Below are 16014 nucleotides of genomic sequence, written 5' to 3' on the forward strand. Positions count from 1 at the left end.
CTATCAGCACCTGCGTTGGTCAGACGTGTTTTATTTTGCAGTCTGTCTGTATATATATATATATATCAATGATTAATATTTTCTTTTTTAATAAGTTTTGCATATGATATGAATGATTAATATTTTCTTTTTTTATATATATATTTTACATATGATGTGAATGATAGAAACTTAATCCCATGAGGGAAATAATAATACAAACTGTGAACTGAACAGTATTTTGTGCTGCACTCTCATTTACAATATATCACAGTCATGTACAGTACTAATTTATAGGTATTTTGTTAATTATTCCTAAGAAAGATTTGTCAGTATCTTCTCTATTTTCAACCTTATTGGTACCATTGTATAGCAGGATTAGCCGCCCAAGTCGACTTTCTCCATCCATTTCTATTCCTTGTATCTTCCCCAGCCCTACCCCACCCATATCCCCATCACTGGCATGATCTTAGCTTCCTTGATTGTTTTCACCTCCCTTCTATTACATGACCATGATATCTAAGACAAGGTTCTTGCCTATCGTACATTACATATACCACATTCTTTTTATATCTTGACTTGCCCTCCTTTCCAGTAAGGATACTACAGCAATCCATCTCACCATCCTCATCTCTATTCTTTCCAGCAATCCATCTTCCTTCCTCCTAGTGCCAAAGTTTCGCTCCACGTAATAGAACGGACCTGGTAACTGTCTTATAGATTTTCATTTTGAGTCTTGATAGCATTTTCATGTCTAAAACGACTCCAGTTACTTGTCTCTATTTTCACCATGCTTCTTTCACTGTGTTTCACTGCTTTCTCAGTACTGCTCTCTAATTATGGACGCCAAGTAGTTAAAACTTAATGTTCTGTTTTAGCACTGTACCCTCATCTTCAACTTGAATGTCTACTTCTTCATATCCTTCTTTACTACTAACCATTAGCTCAGTCTTTCCAATCTTCACCCTTAATATTTTCCTTTCTAGAGCACTTTTCCATGCTAAAAACCTTTCCTGCAGTTCATCTGTGTCTGCTATAGTGAATAAATCATCAGCAACATCAATTCCCTCAGTTCTTCATTGTTTCTTAATTCAGATGACAAAGTTACCATAACAACGAACAGGAATGAGCTCATAGCAGATCCTTGATGGAGGTCAACCTTCACAGGGAATACTTCAGTTTCTTCATGTTTTGTATGTAGGGTGGTTCTTGATCCCTCATACATCATCCTCACTAACCTTATCAACTTTTCTGGTACTCATCTCTTTGTTAAACACCAATATACTAATCTCTTCTTGATATCTTGTCATACCCCTTTTCAAGATCCACAAAATGCAGGTAAATTTTCCTGTTTCCTTCTAGATACTTCTCTTAGACTTGTCTTTTACAAAGATAGTATCTGCTGTGTTCTTTCATTTCATATACCCAATCTGTTGCCTATGTATATATATGACTCCTAAAGCATTATTCCTCTGTAGTACCCACAGTTTAATACTTCTTTTTGTTTATATAATTTAATCATCCAATTATCTTCCCAGTCCCTTGGCATATCCTCTACATCTCAGATCTTTTCCAATAGCACGAACATCAACTCTTTTCCTTGGTTTCCCAGTCCTTAACCGTTTCTATTGTTACCTCTGACTTTCCTGCTGCTTTATTCACTTTTCCTATCTTTATAGCAATCTCGAATTCACATAAGCTGATGTCTGCTATTGGTTCTTCCATTGGAGGAACATTTTCCAGTTCTTGTCACTCATTCTCATTGCTTAATAGATGTGGAAAATAGTCTTTTCATCTTCTCTTGACTTCCTCTTCCTTAACTGAGATCTTTCCATTTTCATACTTGATAATTCCTACCTCTCCTACATCCTGCCTGTCTTTTCTTTGTCAATATCTTGTGAGAGAAATTTTAATCTTTCCCTGTGCCCTCTCCAATGATGCCATCTCCTGCTCTGAAACTTGCCCTATTACTTTCTACTCGCGTCTGTCTATCAAGGGATCACGCAAGACCATATTCGACCAGGTGTAGCTATCAGTGGATGGAATTCTTTATGGAGGGGTCTGGTCTCCACTCCCTAATCATCCTCCCAAGCCATTTCATCTGACGCATTTCCCTGAGGCTTCAGAAGTGCTGAGAGATTTTTTACCCACTCTGTGCCTTTCTTTGTGGATTTGCCCTCCTTATCATTTTTTAGTACAGTATGAGGTCCTTTCCAGCTGCTGCTGTAAAGCAAAATTCCAATTGCTTCAGGATTGCAACTGACTCCTCTAATTTTATTTTGATCTAAGGATTCTGGTGAACTAGAAGTCACATCTACCCAAGCAACAGATGAAGTACAGTACTGTACCTGGGCGTGTCTACCATCTCCGTTTCAGCGAGAGTTCTTTGTGTGAACTCTTGGATCAAGAAGTTCAGGGAGCTGGTAACAGTGTGTCTCGTGAGTAACAACCAGCTTTAGCTTTGTCTTGGCTGATTTACCTGCCATCCTTTGAAAAGCTTCTCCTGAGAGAGAGAGAATCCATCTTTGATCTTGGTGGTAGAAGTTATAAAGGCACTTAATACCATAGGTCAGTCCTTGTATTTCAAGTTCCTCTGCTTAAAAGTAAGAGAAAATCTAACGTTGTCGATGAGAAACAGGAACCTCATTGTGGAAGTTTTTCTGAGCTTGCCAGCTCCCCCCCTATTGATTCTCCTATGCTTGTATACTTCAAAAGATGGGTGGGGCACTCACTAAATGACCTTAATTTTATGAACATGAACTTCAACTGACAACTATTTGCACATCAACTACTGTATCTCAAGATAACAGCAGCACTCCTAACACTGCAATCATTCAGAGATCGATCAGTGGGTTAGGATGAGTGATAATAACTGTAGTGGAGTATGTTAACTTACAAGGAAATAGTCTTGCTTTTCAATTATGAGTTTGTGAAGCAGTTGCACACGAGTAAGCTGTTTGCTTGCATTCTGGTGAGTTTTCAGCCAAGTACATTCTCAGAAATCATAATGTAATGGTAGATCAGTTCAATTACCAAAATTAGTAGTAAGAACAAAGTGGCATCAATACCCACACTGTTGGGAAGACTATTGAAAGTCTGGGAGACACTTTTAATTGACCTGCCACACAGGTAAATGAGAAGCTCCCGTTGTTTTGCATGCCTGTGCCAGACCCATTCCACCAGTTCACGAAGCTGCTTGCTCTTTATGGTTGGAGACTATCAAGCAGCTCTTGTGGGAGAGAGGGTTTTCTTGCAGGACGTGTCTGGTACCATCCACTGTTCTGTAGATTTCTGTCTTGAAGGGTAGAACTTGAGTCAGTCACTATTCATTAGATCGCAAACTTCCTTATGCACCTCTGCCAAAATATGGTCTATCCCTGTGTCTGCAATACAACGTTATCAAGCCACCCTTTCCCATATGTTCCTGCTAAATGGCTTAGGCCTCTGCCTCATTGGAGGTTTCCCTGCCCCTGTAGATCTTTGGAACAATCTAGCACAGTCAGACCTCTATAGTTAGATATCTCTAGTTCTTTGTTATCTCACCAAGACAACGTAACATCTTTTTTCTTGAACTACAGACAGATTTAAGCCTCAAGGTTATAATTTTACTTGCATTAGCATTATTAGAGATAGATGGCAAGATGCATAGCCCATGCCGTTGTATCTTATACAACACTACAGGGTGGGGATTTCTGACCTCATTTGTTGCGGAATTTGTTGTGAAATCCCAGACCCTGTCAATCCATAATTTTAGAAATTTTTTAATTCCCTCCATTAGAGATTTTTTTTGGTGATGATCCCAATGAGGTGCTATTGTGAACTGTTACTATCTGCACAAAGTTCATTTCAGACCCGAGTATTGACTATGCTACTATCTGCAGAAAGTTTGATATCTTACACCCATCTAATGACATTTCTTTATCACCAACAAACTCAAGAAAGAAAAGTTTATCTCCGACTGTAAAAGTCCTTAGGCAATAGTTTAAAATTATCCCAAGCTAGGGTACATGAAGTCAAGAAAGAAGTACTTTATCCCAGAAAAGTCTCTTTCTGACTGTAAAAGTCCTTAGGTATTAGTTTAAACTAGTTATCCTGGGTTAGAGCTCATGAAGTCATAGGCATTGCCCCTTCACTAGCTTTCCATAAGAATTTCTCGCCTGCCAAGGTTTTGAGGGAAGGCACATTGGTGCAAAACTATTATTAGCTTTTACTACGTCATGGATTTTGACCACAATCCTTATACATTCTCCTTACATCCTATGATGGCTGGTCAACATGTGAATAGCCCGAGCTGCTTCTGGGCAGAACAGTATTTCTGTATAATTGTCTTCTTCTGACTAGCATCTAGGGCTATATAATACAGTATTGTACTTACTGTATTAATCAGATGCTGGGAGTAACTAGAAGAAATCCTGTTCCTAGTAATTTATTTGTTTTAGGACTGAGACTATCTCCTCAATTTCCTACAAGGGGGAGTGGGGATGGCAGGAGAGCATGACTTGGGATTTGTAATGTTTGCTACCCTCTGAGCCCATAATTTTTTATTTTGAAAACATCAGGTTATATGGAAAATTTCTTGTGAGTTTTGTCTCAAATACGCAACTCTAGCACTAGCGGTTGATTAAGCTCACCCTCACCTGTCAGGTCTTAGTACAGCAGTTGTCCTTCCCCTACTCACATAAGTGATCAGGAAACTGACATTTCCAGGGATGGGTGAACAACCCAGTCTGTTCGTTAAACAGTACCTCCCACCCGAGGAGCGAGTTCATGTAAAAAAAACAAAGGTTTGTATTGTCATCAAACTGTAAATCTGGAAAGTCATTTTGCTTTTTTTCTAGAGTACAAACCCAAAATCATTCATGCTCAAGTATATCCTGCCTCAACACGTCCATTTCCTTGTCCTTTAGGGCATGGATGAACTTATTGGCCAGTGCCTAGATTGAGGATATTCCCCTTACCCTCAAAAGCCTACCACTCCCAGGTACTTATTTATAAGCTTTACTCAGAAATCCCAGCTGCATGAAAGATATCCATGTGAAAGAATTGAGGTTTTTACATACATACATACATAAATATACCAAGGCACTTCCCCCAATTTTGAGGTTTTTATTCTAATAAAAATGCACATCACTTTCCAAATTTGCTATATTTTATGCTTTGTAACTTTACTCATTTGTATTATGCTAAAATCTTCCTCAGTTGTGCATTGCATAATATTTGCTCATGCGAGACAATGTTGGGTGTGTTTATTTGTAATTTAGGATATGAACAAATTGCTGTAACGCAACCAACTCGAGAGATTATTCAACCATATTACCTTTAGAGATTATTAAGATCTGGGAAGTAAAAAAGTAAGGTATACATCATATTTTGCTTTGATTTTTTGCCCTTTGTGATGATATTGAATTTATAAATAAGAGTAATCCAAGATATTTTCCAATGTATTTTTATGTTGACACCTAGTCATGTTATGAAACTATATATGCTATTTTAGGCTTTTGAATGCATTACAGGACAAGGAAATAATTATATTTCTTAGTGTTAAATGATTGATTCAGTGAGGGATGTGAAAATATACTGTGGAGATTGTACGGATGTGACGCAGATATCAAATGATATTCATGTTTAAAGTATGTTTGGCATAATCAGATAAAACTATAAATAATTTTCGTACGTTTTGGAAAATGTATAGATTACCTTCCCAAAGTTTATTTGCTAAAGTGATTTTGATGTTAAAACTGCTAATAGTTTTATACTGTATGTTATCGAGTGGTTGCTACTGATTGGTACCATGAATTGGTGTTGGGAGAGTTATGAATTTTAGAATTTATTCTTAAAATAACTCGTAATTTGTTACCATAAGCAAAATTCAGACAGCCATCCCAATTTTTTTTTTTCTTAAAGTGTACTAAATGATTTTAATAATTTTTAATAATATTAACTATAATTGCTAAAGTAAATTGGATTATAACTTTGTCTCCACCAATATGGACAATGACAGTAAACCTTTTCATTGTTGAATCCAGTGATTTGTGTTTTAAAGTAGAGTAAATGAAGCAAGATGTGAATACCTGTTAAAAAAGGTGGCCACCTATTTTGATGATTACAATATAAGATAATCATAAGAAATTAAATACTACAAATTCATCAGTTCAGGGAATAAACTTGGAAAGATATTAAAGTAAATGGATGATGGAATTTTTATGAAACCTGGATTTCTTTGCCCGGTTCTTTTTTCATAACTTTAAGTACAGTTCAGTATAGGGTTTGTATGCAAGGGCAGTTTTGTAGCTGAGAATATAGCGTTTGCATGCAAAGGCAGTTGCCTGCTAGACTGAAGTTATGACTATAATAGCAGAAAATTCTAAAAGCTGAGGTAGACTACCTTTATCAAAAGTAGTGCATGTTATGAAGTTTAAACATTGTAGAAAGGTAGCATTTTCCAAAGTAGAAATTCACTTGTCAGTCCGTTGTTATTTTTTATTATGATTAATACCCTAGTAATTCATACATCTTATCACAAATGGTGATATATGCAGTTTAAGTGATAATAGGTTAATGTTTGTATAATGGTAGTACGATACTTTTTAGAGTATTTGGAGATAATGACAGGTAAAATAATTTCCTTAACAATAAATTTTTAGAATTTTGCAGACTATATATGAATGTAACTTTTATTATTTATAAGGGATTATAAATTTTATTTAAATCTTTATATTCATTGTAGCATTTTTAGATTATAGTTGTAACATTAGTTACAATCAATTGCAATTTTTATACAATAGGTTACATCATAAATCTTTATCAAAGTTAGCATTAAGTTAAATACTCTACAGAATTTATGATGTAACTTACTTAGATACTCTCAAATAGTTTTTAATGCTCAATGGGCTGGTCCAAAGTATTTGCGAGACCCCCCAAGAAAAAAATATAAAACTGTGTTTGGAGCCAAGAGAGGATACAAAAAACCTCTATTACTGCCTTGAAGGTAGTGGATCCACACAAAGGTTGGTGAAAACTTAATTGCATATCATTATGTATATTAAGTTCTCTGATATGGACAATCATCAATCTAAAATATGAATACAGTATTTGTAAGTCATAAATAATTATGTCAATAGAGTACATGTAGTTCACAAAGATGTCACAAGCACTTACCTGTTCAAAGTTATTTTTATGTAGTGTAACTAGACTTCTAGTTGAAATTATGTATGAATAGGAATTTGTCATTTCCAGCACAGTGTTTTTATTATGAAGTTATTAGTTCTGTGCCTGGATAAAAATTGATAAATTTATTGTATCATATTTTTCCTTCCAGACCAAATCTTGTAAATAAAAAAAATGTTGGTCTTTGCTGAAAAACTAGTTTTATTTCATAATGTTTCTTTCAGGTAAATTTGGAACCAGACTACCTTGAATGGTTAATTCATAAAGGAAATTTCTATACTTGAACATTATCATATTGATACATTAAAGTTCAACAGCAAATAAAAGCCTGCTCTATGATGGAAGCAAATATATATTGTTCTTCAATTGTCAAGAGGTGACCATCAAAATTTTTAAAGTTGATTATTATTTTCCTTTAACTTCTGCTGCACATTAGTTATTTTCTAGGCTTTATTTACATAACTCAATATCTATTGCTCTGTTGTGATTTTATGATTTTTACAAAACCTTACATATTTTGAATTCTTTTTTTTTACACATTTTGAATTATTCAAATTTAATAACTTTAAAATCAAATGATAATGCATTCTTACAAAGAGAAAACACTAATTCTTGTATTGTTTGTCGGTCACAGATCCATAGATGAATCACGAAAATACTGTATACCCATGAAACAAGCTGTGCGTATATGCCTCTTCATGAATATTTTTTTCCTTCTATTAGTTGGAAGTTTGACAGTTACATCTCCCAGCCAAGCCGAATTATGTAGTCATTCAGTTTTGTAGCTGGAGTTACTACAAATATAAACAGAACAGCTTATCAGCATCTGTATAGCAAAGATTGCCACTATAAAAAGTTAATAATTACTGTATTACCCTCTACCAGGTTGTCAAGTTCCATCTTGGGTCTTGTAAGATGAGACTACTTTCAATCATTTCCTTATTTTTGTAGATTTCAACTTAAGTACTTACTAGCATGATATTTGGACCCAAAAAATTTAAGAGAACCTAACCAGCGAACAAAGTTCCATAAAGGTCTTTAAACTTGTGTCCAAACAATGACAGTTGAGCAGCGAGAGCTTGAGCAGTGAGAGCTTAGTGACAGCAGCAAGTGTGATTATTGTACGGGTAACCAAATAATGAACATTTATAAAAAAAGAAAATTCTTGTGTATATTGTTACTGCTGTGCGTGCTAGAAAAAAGGAAGAAAATTTGGTGTTTACAGTGCTTGCAAAGGAGAGAAAATTTTGGAAGTCATGTATGTTAAAATATTACAGGAGTTAAGTGAATCGGAACTAGTTTTCATAAATTATACAAGAATGGATCCAAATAAGTTTTACAATGTTATCTCTAAACTGGAACCTACAATCATCAAACAAGATTAAATTATACAGGACTTCAATACACATTACATGAAGTTTTTCCATGCAGAGTTTGTGTAAAATTACAATCGAAACTTGCAGAGATCTATGAAGGCCTAAGAAAAGAAAGATTTCTTCGACTTGCTAATTTGACGCATTTCTCGCCTGTCACGTCTGTGTTATCTGCAGGAAAGAGCTAGTGTTCGCTTCACCTCATCTTCAATAACATTATTAATATTAATGCCCAGAGTTATTTTAGAAATTGCTGCAAATCATCATTCATTGTAGATTGCGCCAACATAAAGTTGGAACACGGGCTCTTGCACTGGCAGCCCATACATTGTACAAATTTCATCACGATCTTGATGAGCATCAGCCCTCACATCCCAATACCTGAAAAGGTGTTGTTTATATGCCTATCAAATTTAAGATTGCCTGATGGGACCAATAAAACTTTGACATGCTTGAATTTGAAAATAGAGGATAAAAGATAGTATATCATTAGCATTGGTGAGAAACCTAACTTCATATGTCAGATAATGATATCTCCCCTGTCTTTAACCAATAATGAGCACAACTCCCATCACTTTGGTAATCATGGAAAAACCTATACTGAACTGCTCGCTGCTTCTACACTTCTGACGTCACCTAAAACAAAGATCGAGCAAAGCTCATCCGTGTGGACAGAGCCTAAGAGTCGTGCAACAGAGTAGGCAAATCTGATCCCCACTTTAAACTTCAGAAGTGCACATGCCAAAATAGAAAAAGAAAACTTCACCATTGGGATGGACGTAATAGTAGCAGTTTTGATCATGCAACTAAAAATTGGGAAAGAGAAGAGTCAAACTTCTGAAGAGGGACTAGGCTCTCTTTCTCTTACCATTAGCAATGTTTGTTTAAACAGAATATTGCTAGATTCTCATCTTTTCTTTGAGGATTTTATGAATATTCTCATTGTCCTTTGTTAACGAGTCTACTTAACATTAATATTACTTTAAATTTCACACAACCAAATCTCAAGACTTTTGAAGCATTGGTAATGGAAGCAGCCAAGCCAATTACACAAAGATCATATCAAGGTTTATTTCTTGTCTTGAATGTTTCGATAAATCTGTAAATGATACTAATGAGCTGCATCCTTGGTATGTATACCAAGCGAGTTTTTACAAAATATGTCGGGGTTCTGGCAATTCATATGGAAAATGAAAAGCAACAGTTGCTTGATAATTGCTTTTGAAATATTCCTAAAAAATGCCACTAGGTGCAAATATAATACAGATCACTTGGCCATCCTTACATGCTAAACCATACTGTCTACTCTTAACATAGGTGTAACATTAAATACAATCTTATCCTATCTTTTTATACATCCTCTGCACAGCAAAGTACAGTAAATGACAAGAAATGTCTATACAATTCATGTGAACCAAAGACAATCTGCATTTATTAAAGATACTAATGCTTGTATCCAGATGAAAGAGAAACCACAGCATTATAATGAAAAAATCTACTTATGGGTGAATATAATTTTTTTCAATTGAAAAAATTCACGAACACTTGAAAGGCTTCATATGCCACATCTACCTTTATTGAGATCCTAAAAAAATAACCTCGAGGGTCGAACTAAAGTACCTTTCATCTATTTTACTCGACTGAAAAATGAATCTTTGGCAGGGCCACATTAAAACGAGGTTATTTAAACAAACTTCAAAAGTAGAACTGCTTTCAGGCTATGGTCTGATATTCTTGGTCCACAGCTTTCCAAATTAGGCTATGCAACTAAGAAAACTTCTTGAAGTTATATTTACACTAAAATAAACTACAATGTGAGTTACAAACACTATACATGATTGGCATCATCTTAATCCAAATTAAATTAAAACAAATAGCCTCGGCTGCGTCATAAAATTCCTCTATAAACCGCATATAACCTTAAATCAAACATTTAATACATTAGATACATTTTGGTAAATTTGGACTAGATGATAATACAAGAAACTGAAGACTTTTTGGACCTGGTGGGGATGAACTATCAAGTACAGTACAACTGCAAAATATCAACCTTTGGTTAAATATAATATAATAAAAACAAACTTTGAGCACATGAAGCACATCCCTATTCTTTTTAAATACCTGATTATTTTTTATTATCAGTATAAAAACTGAAAACTTTACAATACAGTAGTGTACAAACTAAAAATTCAAATGTTAACTGGTTCCATAAATTTATTATGACTAGCTAAAAACCTAAATAATTTGAAATGAATTTAGGAATAAACTGAAAATACAAGTTGAGAGATGAGAAAATTATACCAACATAATTCTGCACTGCTTATCCTCCTACCTTATCAAATTTTAAGTGAATTGTCCTGATAAAATCAGCCTCTTAAATATGAAGTGTTGCAGTACTGCTAAACATTTTTTTAAGTATTTTAACTCATATATTGCATTCAGCTTTAAGAAAATCTTCAAGAAAACTTTTATATATAAATAATTTTATATACAAATCATATCAATAATATTCTAACGCATAAATAAATTTTTGCTGTTTGTATGTGTAATTTGGTACGGTATATCCTAGACAATTTCAACTATAATTGAAGTATTAATTCATTAAGACCATTATAGTACAACTACTATATCTTGAAGTTATGATACACTCACATCCAAGTAAGTACTGTATTGTTTACTTGTAATGAATCCGTCATGTTCTACTTGGTAAAATTTACTTCATATAAAGATAAAATTTCATTTAGAGAAAAGCAGGGCAAAGGAAAAGGCACAGGATTTTTCAGAATACCAAAATTAAAGGGAAGCAATTGTAGTAAACTAATAGTTAAGTTGGCAAAAACTTACCAATATCACCTTTAGAAGTTATATCACCATGAAAAAGGGTACTCTTCAAATTAATTTGGCAGTACCAACACCTAGCATTGTTCCAGCTGAAAAGGCAATTATATACATGTTCAGCAAGTACAATTCGTCTACTGTTATGAGAGTTTCGTCCCCTAGGATGTGCTTTCTGTACACTTTTCTTGCCTGTTTCATTTGTTTGTTAAACCAACCGTCTGCAGTGTGCACTTTCCTATCAAGTTTATCGGCGAGTTTATCCAACTTCTTATCCAACTTACGAGCAGCATCCTGCAGCACATCCTGTAATGTCCGAAGAGCATCATGAAAAATATATGATAAAATGATCTTATATTTAAGAATCTTTGTGGCAGCAGACTGACTTATTATGAAACACAAGTCAAATTTTTAAAAATTTTCCTTAAATATCCATCTAAATTAATATGGTGGATGAAATGGCTAACACTGTTAAAACGCTAAAAAAAATTGTTCCTAGGTTTTCTCAAAAGCTATTATTCTTGTCATTCCCAATTTAAACTAGGATACTCATTCTTCTCTCCCTTTTCACAGCATGTATTGCAAACTTCAAGTCCTAAGTGATGAACTTTCTATTCTGCAATAAACAAAATGATGCATATCTTTACAGCAAGTATATGACTTTGAGTATGTTTACTGCCTATTTTATAATTTTCTCTATGATTGTAACAAAACCATTTTATCAATAGAATTAAAACTCGCACTTGAAATTGCGACAGTACACACTTGATTTTTACCTGGACTACTATACCATGCCTTCTATTTCAAATTGTTATTTATTATATTAGTAAAGTATTATATTTTAAGGGAATGGTGGGATACCAGGACTACATAGGACATAAAATTTTCAAAGGACAGTCAGGACAAAGAAAAAAAATGAGAGGAACTAAAATAGACACGGTAATTAAATCCTAACAATGAGCGACAGATTACAGATATGTTTTAAAGCAATAAGTTTTGTAAAGTGCTAATTAAAATAAACGGTGATGCCGCCCTCTTTATTTATACTGTGCTGTAATCTTAAAAACATGCCAATAAGATTTAAAGTATTTCATTTTAAAAAAATCTAGAGCAAAATAAATATGAAAATATAAGCTTGGGTTAGTAATTGATCTATTTTTACATTTAAAAAGAGGCACCAGTATTGACTTCTCCATAACTAAAATTCTAAACAAAACAATACTTGAGAAATATTTTTAGTATTCTATGTGTGAAGCATAGATCAAAATAATATTATGACTTACAATCAACTTAAGAAGATGCTATACCCAACAGAACTCCTCCGCCAAAGCTTGTGGCCAACAATACGTTCTCGCGGGCAAAACGCACCGCCTGAAAATATGGATTTTTTACTCAAAACTAAAACTAAAAAAGAATGAATCTGTGGTATTTATGAAATAAGAGGGCAAATTAAAATGAGATTTATGGAATAAGAGGGCAAATTAAAATAAAAGGAATTTATTTGTGCAGAACATAGGAAACAACTGTCCAAAATTTATCAAAAGGATTTAACAAGCTTGGCTGTGATTGTGAGATTTGAAGGACAAAGTAAAAAAAAAAAAAAAAAAAAAAAAGACAAAACTGAACAAAAATGCAACTAATGACAATTTAAAGGAATTAGCATGCAAAAGCATTATTGTCATTGAATACCAACTGGATTGCAGTCAAAATGCTTGGGGAGTAACAAATAAAAATCAAACTGCACTATTATATAAATATGCAAAACTTTGCTGAACACATTTTTCTGTGGGGTGTCTTTTCATGTTTAAATTTTCCTTTTAACATTTGATATTCAGTAAAAAGGGGGACCATGTTGTAACTGCACTGTGTGAAGGTTTAGGAAAATAGGGACATTTGTTATAATTACATAGTACAAAGTTAACCAGCTTGAAGTAAAGTTTTGTATAAAATAATAACAAACTAAGTCAGCCATTTCATACCATCATAGGATGATAAGAAGGATTTAAAAGGATTAAAATATATTTTTCAAATAGAAAATGCCACTATCTACATATTGATCACCAAATCAAATTTTCAAATTATTAAAAAAAAAAAAACATTACAAATAATTTATTTCTTTATCCAACATTTTATTCGGATAGTTTCAAAATGTCTTTTATTTCACAAGAAAACTCATATCTTTGAATCTTAAATAAGTTAACATATATTTAGAAACTTTGTATAATCCTCACTTATCCCAAATTAGATATAGATTTTCTTCTTTCATCTCTATCCTAAAGGGTTAAGCACTAAACTATGCATCTTGTTAAGGATCATTCAGGCACTTCTGACCTATAATTTTTATCACCGTATAAGTTCCAACTGTTGGAAAAGCTGAGTGCTACAAACACTATGGTCCCAACACGGAAAGCATCTTAGAAAGGAAAAAGAAACAGGCACAACAAATAAACTATGAAAGAAGGAAATGATAAAAATAGCATTACGAACATTAAAAAGCTACACAAGATGATAGTATTGAGAGATTTGTGAAACTAAGATTAAAGTCTTTTCCTTCCACTATAAATCAGACTCATGAAAGTGATAAACTGACATGTCTTCTGGCAACTTTGCACTGAAATTAATCATGCTCACACTTCTGCGGGATGACTTTATTTAACTAGCTGCTTCAAATTTGGTACCAACACAGAAATATTTTTCCACCTAGTACAAAGTTTGGCATTAAGGTAACTACAATACCAGAAAACATGCTTGTATAACACCACCTGAATTCTTTCTAACAGTACACTAGTCACACAGAGAAACTTTTTGACCATTTGTTAGAGCAAATACCATCCTTATCTCAAACCCTGACAATAGAACTCTTTTTCCACTTACTCCTACAAGTTTGTCACGAGGGTGAATTTGGCTAACATTCTTCACGTCCATGAAAAAGAAAATCAAATATCAACCTCAAAAAATAACCTGCGAGGCTAAGTGTTATACAATTCTATAGAGTATGATAGGAAAAAAAGATATGATACTGAGAGAGATATCTTGAGAAACATCTTTTATCGCTAACAATTACCTAGTTTTGATTCCTTTAATTGTTCCTGATATCACAGTGGTAAAAAAAAATATTTTGGCATTCATGAACATAATAAAATAAATTTGATCTAATAAGAAAGAATGAATATTTCTAATAATTTTCAAATATGAAATCACTAAGAAAAATTCTAATATTCAGCTAAGGAGTTCACTAAACTTACGTAACTAGATTACAGAAGATCTGGTTTTGAAAAATTTATAAATAAAACAGTCTTTCTTGTTCAACAAAAGGAAACTCCTTACTTCTGTTTGATGCTAAAGGCATAAATCAGGTTTAAGTTTAACCCTTACTTGATGGTGTACGTTTATTTACAGATACAAGCCATCATAGTGATTCACTGCCGACTTCTATTGATGTATGTGCAGTCCTTACGGACCATGAGGCAGAAAATCGCATTTTGTTTTTTCTGTACAGTGTATGGCAACATGATTTAATTAATCTATTAATTGGCTACCCCATACCCTTGCTCTCATTCAGATAAAGTTTGTAGGTACCACAAAAGCATGTGGTGGCCGATGTGGCAACGTCCCTGACTGGTGAACACCAGACTGGAGTTTGAGCCCCACTCAAATTCGTTAGTTTCTTTGGTCGCTGAAACCTCATCATCTTTATGAGATAAGGTTGGGGTTTGGGAGAGCCTATAGGTCTATCAGCATAGTCATCAGAAGCCATTGCCTGGCCCTCCTTGGTCCTAGCTTGGGCGGAGAGGGGGCTTGGGCAGTGATCATACGTATATATGGTCAGTGTCTAGGTAATTTGTCTCGCTTGATAGGGCAATGTTATTTTCCCTTGCCTCGGCCATTCATAAGCAGTCTTTAAACCTTTAAACACAGCTTGCCCAATTTTCTGTTTGCATGTTTGTACAAACTGTACAATGCCATGTCATTCGGATGTTGGTTAACATTATCCAGATGATGTTGAGAAGCATATTATGTACTGGAAGTTGAAAATGGTAAATGATGACTGTTACTTTCACATAAAATGAATTGTATGAAACAGCCTGAGAGGAGACAAAATGTTTCCAACAAGGGTCTTTTTCCTTCCAAGATTACAAAATACCGTTTTCTATCCCACAATTTCAGAATAGTTTTTGTTTGTTAGGTTTTGTGTATTTGATCTTATGATTAGTAATGTTTTGTACATGTTTTTATTGAGATTACAAAATATGTTTAAGATCAAATGTAAATATATGAGAGAGAGAGAGAGAGAGAGAGAGAGAGAGAGAGAGAGAGAGAGAGAGAGAGAGAGAATGGTATAAATACTAGTTTACTAATCTTATTTCTCATTATATATTCAATAAATTGTTTTTCATCATTATTACAAATATCTTTTATCATAATCAGAAATTTAAGGTTTAGATTTGATAAAAAAAAAACCCTAATATTTCTTGTTTTATCAAGTGTTTGTCTTTCTGAATACTTTATTTTTTCCAGTAATGGTAAATCCTTTCAATATCTTAAGGGTTAAAGGTTGTGCATGAGTGGCAGAAATATGGGACAGGAAAACGTCCAAGAGACCAACCATACATACTATGCATACATTTGATCGGAGGCCAAGCCTCTCTCCACCCAAGCT

The 16014-nt window shown here is 33.9% G+C and overlaps 1 protein-coding gene across 1 annotated transcript in view; it reads right to left on the minus strand.

The window, feature by feature from the left end:
• Positions 1-9722: 9722 nt before the first annotated feature.
• LOC137625951 (FUN14 domain-containing protein 2) overlaps positions 9723-16014 on the minus strand; it is a 70649-nt gene continuing 64357 nt past the window's right edge. The window contains 2 exon segments of the mRNA XM_068357011.1: positions 9723-11558; positions 11561-11660. Of these exon segments, the coding sequence (XP_068213112.1) occupies positions 11344-11558; positions 11561-11660 (315 nt within the window). The 3' untranslated portion in view covers positions 9723-11343.

This window comes from Palaemon carinicauda, chromosome 33, assembly GCF_036898095.1.
Source record: "Palaemon carinicauda isolate YSFRI2023 chromosome 33, ASM3689809v2, whole genome shotgun sequence".
Classification (NCBI taxonomy): domain Eukaryota; kingdom Metazoa; phylum Arthropoda; class Malacostraca; order Decapoda; family Palaemonidae; genus Palaemon; species Palaemon carinicauda.